General features: G+C 35.2%; 4 protein-coding genes and 1 non-coding gene across 7 annotated transcripts; 1 reads left to right on the forward strand and 4 right to left on the reverse strand.

The window, feature by feature from the left end:
* Nucleotides 1–203: 203 nt before the first annotated feature.
* Nucleotides 204–4,440, reverse strand: LOC105649461 (Transducin/WD40 repeat-like superfamily protein). 2 transcript variants are annotated; one of them, XM_012236103.4, is made up of 15 exons: nucleotides 4,317–4,440; nucleotides 3,933–4,207; nucleotides 3,782–3,844; nucleotides 3,619–3,674; nucleotides 3,417–3,497; nucleotides 3,232–3,305; nucleotides 2,897–2,979; nucleotides 2,489–2,595; nucleotides 2,254–2,396; nucleotides 2,127–2,174; nucleotides 1,601–1,653; nucleotides 1,297–1,381; nucleotides 1,093–1,159; nucleotides 886–996; nucleotides 204–498 (listed from the first exon to the last, which is right to left on the reverse strand). In XM_012236103.4, exons 2-15 carry the CDS (start codon nucleotides 4,109–4,111, stop codon nucleotides 374–376), a joined length of 1,275 nt encoding a protein of 424 aa, XP_012091493.1. In that variant the 5' UTR covers nucleotides 4,112–4,207; nucleotides 4,317–4,440; the 3' UTR covers nucleotides 204–373. The 2 variants fall into 2 exon arrangements, with proteins under 2 accessions (XP_012091493.1, XP_020541210.1); XM_020685551.3 differs by lacking the exon at nucleotides 4,317–4,440 and having other exon boundaries at nucleotides 3,933–4,245.
* Nucleotides 4,441–4,923: 483 nt separating this feature from the next.
* FMN/FHY (riboflavin kinase/FMN hydrolase) lies at nucleotides 4,924–8,892 on the reverse strand. The gene is made up of 11 exons (XM_012236104.4): nucleotides 8,504–8,892; nucleotides 8,114–8,241; nucleotides 7,697–7,883; nucleotides 7,371–7,501; nucleotides 7,162–7,231; nucleotides 6,988–7,053; nucleotides 6,057–6,211; nucleotides 5,869–5,964; nucleotides 5,546–5,697; nucleotides 5,388–5,471; nucleotides 4,924–5,258 (listed from the first exon to the last, which is right to left on the reverse strand). Exons 2-11 carry the CDS (start codon nucleotides 8,181–8,183, stop codon nucleotides 5,127–5,129), a joined length of 1,143 nt encoding a protein of 380 aa, XP_012091494.1. The 5' UTR covers nucleotides 8,184–8,241; nucleotides 8,504–8,892; the 3' UTR covers nucleotides 4,924–5,126.
* Nucleotides 8,893–9,549: 657 nt separating this feature from the next.
* Nucleotides 9,550–11,868, reverse strand: LOC105649463 (F-box protein At5g03100). The gene is made up of 3 exons (XM_012236105.4): nucleotides 10,716–11,868; nucleotides 10,361–10,534; nucleotides 9,550–10,108 (listed from the first exon to the last, which is right to left on the reverse strand). Exons 1-3 carry the CDS (start codon nucleotides 11,739–11,741, stop codon nucleotides 9,791–9,793), a joined length of 1,518 nt encoding a protein of 505 aa, XP_012091495.3. The 5' UTR covers nucleotides 11,742–11,868; the 3' UTR covers nucleotides 9,550–9,790.
* A 381-nt stretch (nucleotides 11,869–12,249) lies between these two features.
* LOC149492299 (putative F-box/LRR-repeat protein At3g18150) lies at nucleotides 12,250–14,302 on the reverse strand. 2 transcript variants are annotated; one of them, XM_089715978.1, is made up of 3 exons: nucleotides 13,088–14,301; nucleotides 12,746–12,922; nucleotides 12,250–12,656 (listed from the first exon to the last, which is right to left on the reverse strand). In XM_089715978.1, the coding sequence occupies exons 1-3, from the start codon at nucleotides 14,141–14,143 to the stop codon at nucleotides 12,330–12,332; spliced, it is 1,560 nt and encodes a 519-aa protein (XP_089572104.1). In that variant the 5' UTR covers nucleotides 14,144–14,301; the 3' UTR covers nucleotides 12,250–12,329. The 2 variants fall into 2 exon arrangements, with proteins under 2 accessions (XP_089572104.1, XP_089572105.1); XM_089715979.1 differs by having other exon boundaries at nucleotides 12,493–12,627; nucleotides 13,088–14,302.
* Nucleotides 14,303–14,441: 139 nt separating this feature from the next.
* Nucleotides 14,442–14,513, forward strand: TRNAD-GUC (transfer RNA aspartic acid (anticodon GUC)). The gene has a single exon. It is a non-coding gene; the product is annotated as a tRNA-Asp (tRNA).
* The last annotated feature ends 103 nt before the right edge of the window (nucleotides 14,514–14,616 follow it).

Here is a 14,616-nt window from a genome sequence, read left to right on the forward strand (position 1 = left end):
TGGCAACATCCATGTCATTTGTGCTTGCCACATGGATAGTATCATGCCACATTGTTGCCACATCATAACATACTGCCATGTACATAGTTACACGTCATTTCATGACAGCCACGTGGATAGCCACAACCTCAACTTTCTTTATGTTCAAGTCTACCGTATTTCTAGTCTAAAAAAAAAAGAAAAAAAAAAAGAGGTCTACCATATCTCTATCGAAGCCTCTATAATGTAGACTTATATTTCTATGGAGTATCACTTGTTTTGCATGGAAACGAAGAATGTACAACATTTAGGTAAACGATGATGGTCTCTGTTTAGTTTGACATAAGATTAAGTAAGGTGTCTCCATTTCAGCTGCAGGGCACTGCAGAGGGACTCAAGAATCCTGGTGGTGCAAATCACTTTCTGATTGACTGTTAAAATCACCAACTTGGACATCGGTACCATTTTCCATTGCAGAAGCATAGAAGAAACTCCACACTGAGGCGCAGTTTTCATCATCTGCATTAAACAGAATCAGCATATCAATTAATATAATGTGTATACATTTACAGCTTCAAACTCGTCATAAAGATTTCACCAAGAATTCGATCTTGGAAATTTCACTTAAGCTCATCAATGTTTAACTAACAGCTTCAACATTGAAACAAAAGGTTCAACTTAAACAATGCCAAAACTCATTTGCTCATTATTACATGGTTTATGAGTTTTTGCCGTGGAACTAGGCCGTCTCCTCTCACCTTTTTCATTGAAACAGCTATAATATTAAAATATACCATGCAGCAAATTCACACAATGCAAACTAGAAGGGCAGGAAAAATATTGCATTTGCATTTGGCTTAAAACATGTCTAGATAACTGTGGAAAGCATTGGATTACGTTTAATACCATTCAAAAGCAAATTCTCATGGCCATCATCAGGAACTTGAAATCTTCGATGTCCTGATGAAGAGGCTGCCATAGGCAGGAATGGATGGAATGAGAAACCACTGACTGTGTCTGTGTGGTATAGAGAACAAAAATTGATCAGAAAAGGAAAGACTAAGCATAACTAAAAAGCCCAACTGTATAGCTTGAAAGGATATGGCTGAATACCTGCTGCAGCCTGAAAACTAGATGTCCATTGTCCAGTTTGTAGATCATATATATGAACCAACCCATCCTGAAAGCGAAGATTTAAAAAATATATATATATATATATATATATATATATATATATCCGCTGGTAAATAATGACTATGGATATGTCCATAGCCTTTTACTCCACTATGGAAACAATGATATAAGCTCAAATGATACCTGACCACCTGTGCCAAGATGTCGGCCAAAGGGTTCAATATCAAACAATATCCGCTGGTTGGTTTGTTCTGATGATCTGTATAACCTTATAATACAAAGCACATATGAAAATATAAGTATTAAATGCTGGCACATTTATTACATATTCTATCACTGAACTTGCCAACTTGCATTAGAATTACTATGAACTACTAAAATCTTAAGTACGCTAACGTGGACTATCTTTTCCCATAACTTCCACTAGCTTCATAAATACTTAATTTTTTGTGAGAAAAAAGAAGAGCGAGAAAGATAAAACACTTACTTGTACACAACTTCAACAGTTTTTCGCAGATCCCAGCACAGGATATATGGATCCTACAAGGAATATGAACATAAAGTTGTAAATTAAAATATTGGTATAAAACACATTTGAAGATAAAATTAAGAAGTGGTTGCTTATGTGTGTGCAAAAATGCACATGTTTGTCAATGTTTTGCTGGGTTAAATATCCTGTTATAGATTGTAGCACATGTGCGTAAGCAGCACCATGGTAAATAATTGTCATAGAATATATTACAAATAAAAAGTGCAGCTGTCCTGCCTCTGACATGGAAAGAGCTTGAAACAGTACAAGCTTGGATTAGCTGCAAGTTCTAGTCTGATCTACAATTCTTCCTTTTGTAGATTAATCCAAGAATGCGAAAAATGATCCTTAAATCAGCATTGCTAGAAAAAATACACATTTTGTGTTCTGGGCATCCATCCTCCAGGATACTCAATGTGCTAAATATAGCAACAAGAAACAAAAGCAAGAAAAAAAAGGAATAAATTTAGTTTATTTTACGTACCTTCCTTCCTCCAGTATAAAGATAGTTTCCATCTTTTGAGAATTGGACCTGAAAGGAAAAACAGTTAGAGCCTTATTCATGGCCACCATGATCAATATCAAAATAATAACAATTAATTCTCACTTACATGTGTAATCCCACCTTCTTGACCATGTAAAACATATAAGAGTTCCATGTTATCCTCCCTAAAGATTGCTGCAGTCTGGCTATAAGAACCAGTAGCTAGCATTCCACTACGAGTTGGAGAAACAGCAATGGCAGATATTATACCTATAGATATCAAAAGAAATTGAGGACATCAGTGCTTTATCACTTCTATTAGCTATCAATGATCATTTGTGCAACCAAACTAATAAATAAACCTGTTTGCCCCTCTTTATTTCCTTGGAGGGTCGAGTATTGCTCAAAATCTCTGCCAGGCCGATGAATATCAAATACTCTTACTGATTTGTTGTATCCAGCAAAAATCCTATAAGACAAAGGAAGGATTGAAGAAAATAAAATTCAATGTTGTTGAATTCTGAACTAACATCAATAAAACTAAACAAATGAACCCAGACTGATGACAACTGGCAGTCTACCAAATGACACAGCTCTTTGTTTCATTTTTTGCTATGTAAACAACATTTGCACACCAACGTAAGACTCAAATCCATAAAACTCCAAAAGACAAAGTTCCAGTCCATCAAAGAAGACATTCAACATATGGTTATGACAGATGAAAACCATAATCAGGCAAAGTATAAACTTTCCAAAGAACATTTTCTTACTTGGTCCCAGCAGGATTAAATGCAATTGAAAAGGCAGCCGTAATTTCATCCACAGCATCATAAGCACGGTATGTGCAACGCAGCTGCAATTGTCAACATTTATGATCAAAGATCAGATGAACATAATAACATAAATGAGCTGAAAGGAAAAGTTATTTCTTTTTTCTATAACAGGAACATGTAGAATTTCTACTCTTTGCTAGTCAAAGTATACTTATAGCAGCCAATTAGGCAAAAGCAAATAAACTATTTAGAATCTTAAAGAATCATTCATCTCATCTAAAAAGATGGCAATAAAAACCATAAAACAATAAAACAAATAAAGAACAGAATACCAGGCCAGAACTAGCATCCCAAAGATGAATTGGATGGTCACGAGTAGTACTAGCGAATACACAACTAACAGGTTCTGAAAAGCGAAGCAATTTGAAGTCAAACATACACAATATAACATCAGAGAAAATTGAAACCATGTAGTATAAATTGAAAATTAAAAAAAAAAAAAGTTCAACGGAAGCACCTGAAGCAGTCATATATGGGTACCAACAGAAGTCATAAACGGACTCCCCTTCATTCACAACAAGGCTGGCATCATAGGAATCTGAGAGCCACATGAACACCATAAACATAGAATAAAGGAAACAAAATGAAAAAAAAAAACGAAAACTACTTGCTAATGCTTTAGATTTGCTTCTTGTATGAACAATAAACCGTAAGCTTACCTTCATCGACATTTATAGAACATGCATTAGAATCACTACCGCTTCCATCATCTGGTCTAATCATAAATAATATGTTATTTTATTATCCATAGAACAATTAAAGAAAATATCTGATCCCATTTCTGTACTATGTATTAAAACCGATGATAGCATAAAGACTTACAATGAGAATAGACGCAGCGTATTGTCCTCCGTGCTCGTTAAAAAACACGACCCATCTGGAGACCTTAAAAATTAATAAAACAAATTAAAGTTAAAAAGAAGAAAAACAACAGAAGTGTAGAAATGGACAAAGTAAATGCAAGACATGATACCATTTAACGCCTTTGAGGAAATTGTTAGCGTTTGAACTAGTCCTGAACTGCTTGTAGAAATGGTGGATTCTCCGTGGAGGCAAATCGAACCTAATTAAAGGCCACGAGTAGTCTTGTTCAATCGATTGTGTGGTCTCTGTAGCTACTTCCATAGCCTCCTGCTGCTCTCCTTCTCCCATTGGATTCCCGGTTTCCGATCCGAGAGCGGGTCGGATTGAGAACGAGAAGCAAGGCTGAGCTTTAAATTGGGAGCCGGAAGGGTTTATCTGAGGTTCCTGCTTTTGAGATTTTGCAATTAGCGCCAAAACTAGTACTGTGAAGGAGTAATCTTTAATTTTGCAATAATTGCATCTACTGAAGATCAAGTAAATTATACAACTTAACTTGTAGAGTCCACAACTTCAGTGGTCGATGATTAAAGCGCACTTAATCCCACCATAGTTTTATAGAAAATATTTTTTTAAACTAAAAAAAATTTAATTGGTCTCTCACTTGATTCCATTTTGATCGTATAGAAAATATTTTTTTAAACAAAAAAAAATCCGGTTGGCCTTCTCACTATTTATAAAATATATGTTACAAAGAGTGTTTAAAATTATATTTTTTTTAAATGATCTTTTTCATAAATAACAAATGTGTTCCAATTTCAATTTCTTCTTGATGCATGTCATTCTTAAATTGAGAATAGTACCTAATTTACAGTCCCTTCCCTGATACGAGAATAAGAGAACTCGAAATGTAGTACTGTTAACTTACTAATAGGAGCGAATGCAAACAATCTGATGTAATTGTTTTAGAGTGATAAAGATACTAACAATCTTAACAACTCTGTGATCTAGTTTTCTCCTTAAACGTGCATCAAAATAGGCTCTTGAATGCAAAATCCGCACTTTGCTAAAATAAAAATGTCCCTTCCAAAATCATCACAACCTCTTAAGCACCTGTTAAGGAATACGGAATGAGCAGAGTTCCCCTAAACATATATAGAACATGAGCAACGATAAAATAATATAATTTTATTCAATGAAATTGTGATTACAGTACATAAACTGTCACAACTATTTGGATTTGCCAGGTTGTAGTTTCATGGCCATTATGTTTATAAGAGAAGATAACATCTCAATGGAATGAGAGAAATTTCACAATCAATGTTTTTTCTTTCCAATTTTCCATGAAATATATGAATCATTGCCATCACAGTGAAGAGCCTCTCAAATATGGATCATCCCTGTATTTTGAGTACAACGGAAGATCCAAGGCTCTCTCTGCAATTCTTCTGTCCTCGTGAATCTTCGCTATCAAGCTCTCAAGTGATGGGAAATTGGCCTGTTATTATCCAAGCCCAAACTTTAGCACAAATTAAATGAAATATTGAGACTGGTTTGAGAAAAAGGGGGAAAGAGATTGCAGAAAGAAAAAAGAAAGAAAGGAAACACTAATCAGCATTAGTGATACCTCAGGTCGAATATAGCCAACTATAACAAGGCGCAACTCCTCACCATAGAAATCTTCTTCAAATTCATGAAGCAGCCATGGTTCCTGTAAAATTAACTAGAATTAGAAAATAGCAAAAACACATGCTTAGCCCACTTTTAACCTGTTTCTACACTCACTATAGTCTTCTCTGTGTTGTTAAAATATGGGTTCCAACCAATACTCATGACCATTTTATACACGCCACGTGTTGATAGTCCAGCCCAACCAAAATACACGCCCGAGGGATGTTGTGAAAGCACTGTTGAATAACCTTCTGTTGATATATTAGCTGAAACAAAGATATAACCTATTAGAAGATGAAACAGAATAGAAATAGGATTTACTTTCCTTTAGTATCAAATTCAGTTACAACCTCAAGGTCGTCATAAGAAAAAAGCTGATAGCCACAAGTAAATTGACATTTTAACCAAAGGAACAGAAAAAGATTAATTCTCAATACCAGTGGGTACCCCAAGAACCTTTGAGCCACGACCAAATCCCTTAATTACAGGACCACCAATATGCCAAGGTTCCACAGGTAAGGTATCCTCAATCCCTGCGATTAGAAATCAATTTTACCAATGAGAACTGAGCTGAAAAGAAACTTGTTATGTTATTGAAACAATGATCAAGGTCTTTGATATTTACAATCTTCAAATGCAGGCAGGCCCCATTTTTCAGGACGTAAATCAAGTAGAGAGTTCATCACTTCATCTGCTGATGTATAAAGATGGGACTGTTTTGGAAATGATGGTACAGCAACTACTGCCATGCCAGCAGCCTTACCACCAGTAACACCTGGCCTGCCACATCAAAATGTTCAAATATGTTAAACAGGACAATATGATAGTGTAATGTGCTACTGTAGTTAACAGTTTTTTTGTAAAAAAAGTGCCCAGAGCCAAGAAATGTCCATCGTAAAAGTAAATTAAGCAAATTTCATACATATAAAAGGAAAGAAGAATTTCACTGCAGGCTTTTTTTCACTATCTACCCAGTTTAAACTGTTTGCTGGACTGTTTGACGGTTGACGGCCACAAAAAAGAAACTCATTTTTTATAATTGTAACCTCTCCATATGCAATTGCAAGCTAATTATCATAGGATACATTATTGTGCTTTCTAAGAAATAACACTCCCCCCTCCTTATGAAATGGCATTTGACCCCCTTATTTTTTTTGTCCCCCACAAAATGTAAAATAAAAATTAACCTAAAATTCTTGCCTTTTTGGGTGCAAAATATTATGGCAAACTATAAGGCTAAAAAAATAGAGAATATAATAAACAGCATATTTGATTGTGAGGCTTTGGTCACTAAATTTTAAGTATATTTGCCAATAACAAAATCTATTTTGAAATCTGATTTTCTTTATTCTTTTCTTTTTTTTCTTTTGGCAAGAGTAAAGAGTTTAATAATTAGCATACTGATTTTAAAATTTTATAGTCTCTTATATATGGTTAACCAAAATTGTTATTTTTAACTTTGGTTCTTAAAATTGTTAAAATTTTTCCTACAGGTGAAATAGAAAGGACAGATGAATAAAAGTAAAACTACCAAGTAATTTATTTGCTGCACTTACAAAGAATCTTCAATGACTAGGCAACTGGAGGGATCAATATTTAGCCTTCTAGCTGCTTCCAAAAATCTTCAACAGCAAAATACAGAGTTATATTTAAGAACATATGAATATTTCCGAGACAAATAAAAGACAATCCAAAGAAGAAAATATGGAATTGTCATATATCTATCTTACATTTCTGGAGATGGTTTACCAGTTTTCACTTCATCACCGCCAATAATGACAGAGAAGGATTCCTTCCAGCCTATATGTAGGAAAAATAAGCAAACAAGTTCAAATAGACCAGGGCAATCGATTTATCCTTGGGATAAGTAAAAAATTATAATATTCACATGATAAAAATAGAAAACATCAATACATTAAACTGTATAAAAAAAGCTAACCCTGGTGATGTGAAATTTTGGATTCTACATTTGCCCTTGGAGAGTTTGATGCTAATGCCATAGGCACATTATGACCCCTCAAATGCTTAATTAAGCGATTGGCACCGGGAAGTGCTTTAATTTTGCACATCCTACAGGTTTTAAAAGAACAGTTTTTGTTATTTCAACCACTGGGAAAATACCGTTGCTAAAATGAATTCGAGAAAATTCATTTGTTTATTAGTCAAAAAAAAAAAAAAGAAAAAAAAAGCATTGTGGTTCAACAAAGATCCCTGATCCATACAGATAATATTCAACAAAATTGAGTGTAGAGATTAGTATATTACTGAGCGGAGAACATAGGGGTGAGCTCTGTGATAAATTCTTCTGTTGAACAAGGAAGCCCATAATCTTCCACAACAGCAGTAGCAGCTTCCAAGGGAGTCTTTCCTACTATTCTAGTAGCTTCCCTCCCATCCCACTGTTTCCCATACTTGATCAAACAAACTTTTAAAACATCACTTACTATTCCATCTATCATGAAATTGAAAATCGAACTGTCAGCAAACAAGGGAAAAATGGCACAGAATCGGAAGGTAAGAAGAAAGCAGATGGCAAAGCATTAATGAAACAAAGAAAAGAGAATATTCAACAAAACATGGATTTTCAGTATATGATATTTATGTGTGAGAGGATTCACAAATATAATGGTGATGCTAAAAAGCATAAAGATAGTGAAATTCAGGTTAAAAGCATAAACTGACCTGTATTGATAAGGGTACCATCTAAATCAAGGATAACAGCAGACACAAACTTCTTCACAGGGCTTGCCATAAACTATTTAGAAACCATGCATCACCAAGATTGTACTCCCATTTTAAGAAGAATGCATCTGAAACATACCAGCAATTGGAAATACCAGAAATAGATTCAAAATTAAAACTTGGCTTCAATCAATTCCGCTAATCCGTATTCCATTAGTGCCCAAAAAAATGCATATTCGACATGGATTTTTGCGAATCGTATTTTTTCCTGACTTTCTATTAGTCATTTTAGCAAACAACATTCGTTCGGGAAAAAAAAAGACAGTAAATATGTAAAACAAATTAAGCAAATTAGCATAGAACTTTTAAATCAGAATAAGAAAACTGTACCTTGAATCAAATGAGAAAAGGCAAAGGATAAAACTAGTATCAGTCTCTGAGCTCTGCACAAAATTTGTCTGTTTCTAGAAAACCGTTTATAGAGAGAGGACTGAGAAATCGAGAAGCCAAATATGGGATTTTCTAGTTTGCTCGCATACTACTTCTACTCGTACCTATGCCAATAAGAAATGATGGCCTGTCCACAGTAGTGATTTGTGGGAGAACCAAGCAGCTATTATTTTCCAAAGCCCACAATTCTAGTCGTCTAGACTATGTGTAAATTCTAGTAAAGGATAAAATTAAAGATTTAGGACCAAAATTACTTCCTCCAAAACAGGGAAAAGTATATAAATTGTAAAGCCAGGAGCTTTCCTACTTTTCATTTCCACCCAAATCAATTTACATAAAATTGTACTAATAATAATAAATAATAATACAAACATGGTTGATTGTGACACGGCGCATACATAATACGGCGATGAGTAGTATATTCCATTTTTTGTGCTTCACGGGTCAATTGGCTCACGTCCAATCCTAACAAGAAATATAGATGGGCTTTCTATTTGGTGCCACGCGCTGCATAATTTCGTTTCTTAACAATTCTTCTTCAAGGTTGCCTTACAAAAAGAAGGTTAGTTTGAGCCCGAAATACGGAGAATACGAACACGCAGCCAACCCTGATATTGGGCTGAAGTCAAGCTTGGTGTAAGACCTCTGCCTAGCCTGAGACAGAACTTAACACAGTCCGGTTACTGGACAGTTCTTTTCGGCATATAATTCTGGCACAAGAACACATGCATTTCAAAATGCCTTCCCCAACTCTTTTACAACAGGTTAATATCATTGTTATATGTTAATTGCTTGAAGTTAAAATTTCAAACTAACAACGACAAACTTTTTGTGCAGAGATATGTGGGTTGTAGATTGAACAGAATGGCAGTAGTCCTATCAATCATCATATCAGTACAAGCAATATGTGCCCGGTAAAACTCAAATAAGCATGAGGATTTAATAATAATAAAAAAAGAACGTACAAATAATCTGCCATTTACAAATATCAAAAAGATGTGGAGTGTAAATTAAATAGAGGGGCCTCAGTCTTATCAATCATCATATTACACAGGCTACATATGCCAGGTAAAACTTCAATAAGATGAGATTGTAAAGAAGAAAATATAGAGAGACATTTATTCTTTATAAAACTTGTACAAAATTCGGGAGTTCCACAGAAATTTCTTCTTAAGAAGTGAAAACTGCTTCCTTTTTACACAAGAGAGTCAAGAAAGTTCTTGAACATCACTTGGGAAGCAGAACCACAGCATTAGGAGAAGATCTTGGGAAGCTTAATAATTTTTCAGCTACTTGAAGTACATTCTCTCTTCTAGATTGACGGTGTTCACCAAATGCATCGACTATGACCATCTTCTCTAGCCTCCTTGCATTCTTAAGTATAAACTCAACAAAATCAATTACTAATACATACTCACCAGACCTTGTACGAAAGTCGATAATCTCAACTGTCTTTAGATGCAATGACAAACAAATTGTTTTTAGTGATGCCCAATAGTTGTCTCCAAAATCATAGGATTTTGCAAATTTGCGGTCAAAATTGAACTGCAATCAGAGATGTTGTTAGGCTATGAGTTTATGCATATGATTATAGTTTATATCAATGTTTGTTGCAGGTTAGAGCTATCTCCACAGAATAGTTTTAAATATTGGTAGTAGTGTAAGTTAACTGTCATTCTTTTGAAAATTCATGTTAGTTAAAATACTCAGAGCAAATGATCCTCTGGCCTTGATTATAAGACCTGCAGAAACTCAACCTCTATCAAAATCTTAAGTGAAGTTCCTAACGTAGTTTACCTGCAAAGTTGTGGCCCGATGCTTCATAATTAATTTCTCTAACTCAGGTGAACTGCGAAGTAGACTCGCAATCCCGGGGAGGTGCCAATTCTCAAAATCATAAACGCTTAGAGTTAAGCATTTGCGATTTGACAATGGAGAAGGCAGACCTTTGACCTCTAATATTGACAAAACCTTTGCAAATCAAGTGAAAAAAACGAACAACAACAAAGTGAAAAAGTCAGTTTCAAATTTCTAATAGTTCTATCAAAGAATTGCAATCAAGTAATAATTTTCCATTCAAAAATAACAGCAACAACAAAGAAATTATCATTTGATATATACTAACACATATAACAAGAACAATAATATTTACCTGAATACACCAATTCCCAATTTTTAGCTCCTTAACATGATGAACCTTCTCAAGAAGCTGCCTCACAAGATTTTGATACTTGACATACTTATACAACTTATTACCACGTTCTTTGTCAACTTCCAAGTAAAAATCGAGTGTAACACTGACCAAGGATGACACATTCATTAACTTACACTTCCTTTTACCCCAATCGGCAAGAATTTTCAGTTTTTCCACGTAAGGACTGGAGATTTCAAGCAGTGAATCATCTTCTTCATCTTCATAGCCTTCTGCAACTCCATCTATCACCAATTTTTTCAAACATTTTGATGAAACATCAATGCGATGAATCCTTGGACACCAGTGCAGTTTTAAAGATTCTAGCATCGGACTGCCAGATAGAATATTTTCAACAACTTCATCTGTCAAATTAGACTCGTATATATCCAAAACCTTGAGTGACCTCCACTCCACATTTCCATCAATCGCGTAATCACAACGTGTGGTCTTCAATTCACGCAACCAATGGTTCTTGTACAAGAATTGGGGCAAAGTATAATGATCCCAATCGTCGTGTTCAAAAAGGTCCAAAGCAAGCTTTTCCACTTCACGTTCAGTGGCAAAACGAACCCACGATTCAATTCTTGGTTGCAGCTTGCTAAGCCACCTTCCATTATGATCGATGTCAATAGCAAAGTTCTTGATTTTCGGAGAAGCGTACTGAATTAGGGCTTTGTCAACGAAACTGGCGAACTGTCTAACAGATTTGTAACTTTCGCCGAGTTCGAAAGTGAGGTTTGGGACATGGGTCCATATGTATTGCCACCGTTTAGATAAAACGCTAGTTTTAATAACGTCTTCTGTTGATGGCAGAAAGGAGAGGATGTGATGGGTGAGGGAATCATGTAAGGCACTAATGCGATCTTCATTTTCAGGAGATTTGAGTCTTTTGTAGCTTCTATCTTCAACAAAATCAATCGCCTGCGAGCTTCCTTGAGTTCCTTCTTCTTCACTTCGATTATGGCTACTACTTTCCTCTTCCATGGCAAGAGGATTTCAACGAAGAAGTCAAACCCTGCAGGTTCTTACAGCGAGGGGCAGAAGGGACCAACACTGTGAAGTGTAAGAGCAGATTTTACAAAAACTTTTTGGGCTTATCTCTTGGACAATAAAATAGGGCCTACCAAACTTTAAAATAGCCGAACTTATATTTGTTACCACTATTTGATTTAGGGATCATATAGAATACGATACAACTAAACTAACTCGATGCAGCTCTCGGAGGGACACATACAGCTCCACTCCCAAAAACATATAGTCTTCACGTAGAGATTACTTACTAAACCGTATTCATAACGCCACTTATAAATTAAATAAATGAAATTAATAATTTTTTAAAAGACAATCTGATTTTTTTTTTCAAATATATAATCAAAAATATATAATCAAAAATATTTTCATTTGATTTCAATAAAAATTATTATTTTCATTAATTTGATTCATAAGTAGAATCATGAATTCGGTTTAGATAAAATTTTTCTATCCTCGCATATGTTACACTGATGGTCATATTTTATTTTTGTCTAGAAGTCAATTACATTAATTAATTTCATATTTGCGTTACATAGGCCATTACTTGCAAATAGGAAACAAAACCACAGCATGAGGAGATCTAGGGATGCTGAGCAATTTTTGTGACAGTCGAAGAAGATGATCTGTTTTATTTGCAACATGAAAGGGATAAGCATCAAGTATCGCCATCTTCTCTAGCACTCTTGCATTTCTAAGCAAAAACTCTACAAATGCAAGTGCACGTTTATTCCCAAGTAAATGTTCTTCCCAGCTGACAATCTCTATGTTCTTGAGATGCAATGACAAGCACCTGAAAATTCTTCTCTGTGATGTCCAATAATTCTCTCCAAGATCATAGCTGTTGGTGAAGTTATCATCAAAATTGAACTGCAAAGAATGTTTAGGCCAACAATATATCTAAACATAGACATTATTAATTTATTGATGAAATTTGAAATCAGGATGTAAAGTCATACCGGGTAACTTTTGCCATAGGATAATTTTATAACTAATTTCTCTAGCTCAGGTGAATTGTGAAGAAGATTAGCTATGCCAGGGAGAACCCAGTTTTCGAAATAGCGAATGTTCAGAACTAAACATTTGCGAGTTGATTCTGGAGAAGGCATAGCTTTAACCTCTAGGATTGACATAACCTTCAATCACATGAAAAACAAAACCATGCAAATCCAATTTAGATATACTATTAGTAAAGGCGTGAACACTGAGATATGATAAACGTAAAGTTTTTGCTATGTTCTGCCATTTTTGGGACAGAGCAATAGGATTAATACCAATTAGAAAATGCAAAGAAAACAAACCTCAATACACCAAGTCCCGATTTTAAGCTGCTTAGCATGCTTAACCTTCTCAAGAAGTTCCTTCACTGCGTTTGAATATATGTCATACAAATCAGTTCCAACTCTCCCGTAATCACCGAACTTAAAGTCCAAGACAGCAACTACCAAAGATGACACATTTATTAACTTGCACTTCCTCTTTTCCCAATTTCCCAGAAATTTCAGTTTCTCAAGGAAAGGACCACAAATTTCAAGAACAGAATCATCTTGTCCGCCTGTAAGATCGAAAATATGATATATCACCAACTTCTTCAAACATTTTGACGTAATGTCAAGGCGATGAATCCCTTGGCAGTAGTAAAGTTTCAAATATTCAAGTGAAGGACTACCACATAAAATATTATTCATTACTTGGTCAGTCAACGTGGCATGCCCTATGCTCAAAACCTTGAGCAATCTCCAGTTCACTCTTTCTTCAGGTAAGAAATTGCAAAACGACGTTGTGAGCTCTTTTAGGGATTTGTGACTATACAAGAATTTTGGTAACGGGTAAGCATCAGAATAACTATGGATCACTGTATAGTTATCTAATGCACAGAATTTCAAGGTTAGCTCCTCAAGGTCACGCCTCGTAGCGAAAAGAATCCATGATTCTACTCGCGAATAGAGTTGGCAATATTGCGGGTAATCAAGCTCAAGGTGGAATTTCTTTGTTTTGGAAGAAGAGTAAAGAGTCAGTGTTCTGTCGAGAAATTCACAGAAGTTTTCGTAGAAATCAGAACTGTACCCATCGATCCAACGGAAAATGAGGCTGGGGACTTGAGTCCACTGATATTGCCATCTCTTTGACAAAACGGAAGTTTGTACTGCGTCTTTAGTCGATGGCAGAAAGGAGAGGATGTAGTGGATGACGGAGTCGGGTAATGCGCTAATTCGATCTTCTTCATCATGAAGTTTGACATTTTGGCTGGTTTGTTGAAGAAATTGGATGACTGGTAGATCGGAATAGAAAGTTTGGTCAACTTCTCTTTGACCTCGGCTGTTCAGTGGAGAGAGATGATTACCTTGGTTCTCCATGATCTCTTTTCTGAAAACAGGGGAGTTGAAAACTTCATATTATGACCCGTTCATTTCAATGTTTACAATATGTAAACTTCAATAAGATGATTCCAAGATCAATTCATAAAAAAAAACAAATATGATGATTCCAAGATGTATAATTAACGTCAATTTCACCTTCTCGATGAAGTGGATATTATAAAAAAAATTGATTAATAAATTATTTTGCCATGTTTTCTATGAACATTTTTTTTCCTATTGCTCTATATCTTAATTCTTGACTCTTTTTACTTCTAGTAAAACATTATGTCAACAGGTCGTTGTAGTATGGTGGTGAGTATTCCCGCCTGTCACGCGGGTGACCCGGGTTCGATCCCCGGCAACGGCGATTATTAGTATTTTTTATTTTTAAAAACATATTAATTCGCTTTTACGCATGGGCTTCTTGGTAATCGAGCCCATAATTGCTTTTACAAGAAACGGCCTGTCGT

Source organism: Jatropha curcas, chromosome 11 (assembly GCF_041381405.1).
Source record: "Jatropha curcas cultivar XTBG-Jc1 chromosome 11, XTBG_Jcur_1.0, whole genome shotgun sequence".
NCBI lineage: Eukaryota > Viridiplantae > Streptophyta > Magnoliopsida > Malpighiales > Euphorbiaceae > Jatropha > Jatropha curcas.

What these genes read in the sequence shown, in the direction of transcription:
- LOC105649461 (XM_012236103.4), bottom strand. Translation starts at nt 4,111, where the DNA reads ATGGGAGAAGGAGAGCAGCAGGAGGCTATGGAAGTAGCTACAGAGACC. An exon ending in AAGAAGGTGGGATTACACAT is followed by an intron (nt 2,175 to 2,253) that starts GTAAGTGAGAAT and finishes TTTTCCTTTCAG; the next exon opens with GTCCAATTCTCAAAAGATGG. An exon ending in ACTGTTGAAGTTGTGTACAA is followed by an intron (nt 1,382 to 1,600) that starts GTAAGTGTTTTA and finishes TTGTATTATAAG; the next exon opens with GTTATACAGATCATCAGAAC.
- LOC149492299 (XM_089715978.1), bottom strand. Translation starts at nt 14,143, where the DNA reads ATGGAGAACCAAGGTAATCATCTCTCTCCACTGAACAGCCGAGGTCAA. An exon ending in TCGGGACTTGGTGTATTGAG is followed by an intron (nt 12,923 to 13,087) that starts GTTTGTTTTCTT and finishes ATGTGATTGAAG; the next exon opens with GTTATGTCAATCCTAGAGGT. An exon ending in CCTATGGCAAAAGTTACCCG is followed by an intron (nt 12,657 to 12,745) that starts GTATGACTTTAC and finishes CATTCTTTGCAG; the next exon opens with TTCAATTTTGATGATAACTT.
- FMN/FHY (XM_012236104.4), bottom strand. Translation starts at nt 8,183, where the DNA reads ATGGCAAGCCCTGTGAAGAAGTTTGTGTCTGCTGTTATCCTTGATTTA. An exon ending in ACCCCTATGTTCTCCGCTCA is followed by an intron (nt 7,502 to 7,696) that starts GTAATATACTAA and finishes TAAAACCTGTAG; the next exon opens with GATGTGCAAAATTAAAGCAC. An exon ending in GGTTCTTGGGGTACCCACTG is followed by an intron (nt 5,698 to 5,868) that starts GTATTGAGAATT and finishes TCTTTGTTTCAG; the next exon opens with CTAATATATCAACAGAAGGT.
- LOC105649463 (XM_012236105.4), bottom strand. Translation starts at nt 11,741, where the DNA reads ATGGAAGAGGAAAGTAGTAGCCATAATCGAAGTGAAGAAGAAGGAACT. An exon ending in TTGGGAATTGGTGTATTCAG is followed by an intron (nt 10,535 to 10,715) that starts GTAAATATTATT and finishes TGATTTGCAAAG; the next exon opens with GTTTTGTCAATATTAGAGGT. An exon ending in ATCGGGCCACAACTTTGCAG is followed by an intron (nt 10,109 to 10,360) that starts GTAAACTACGTT and finishes CTCTGATTGCAG; the next exon opens with TTCAATTTTGACCGCAAATT.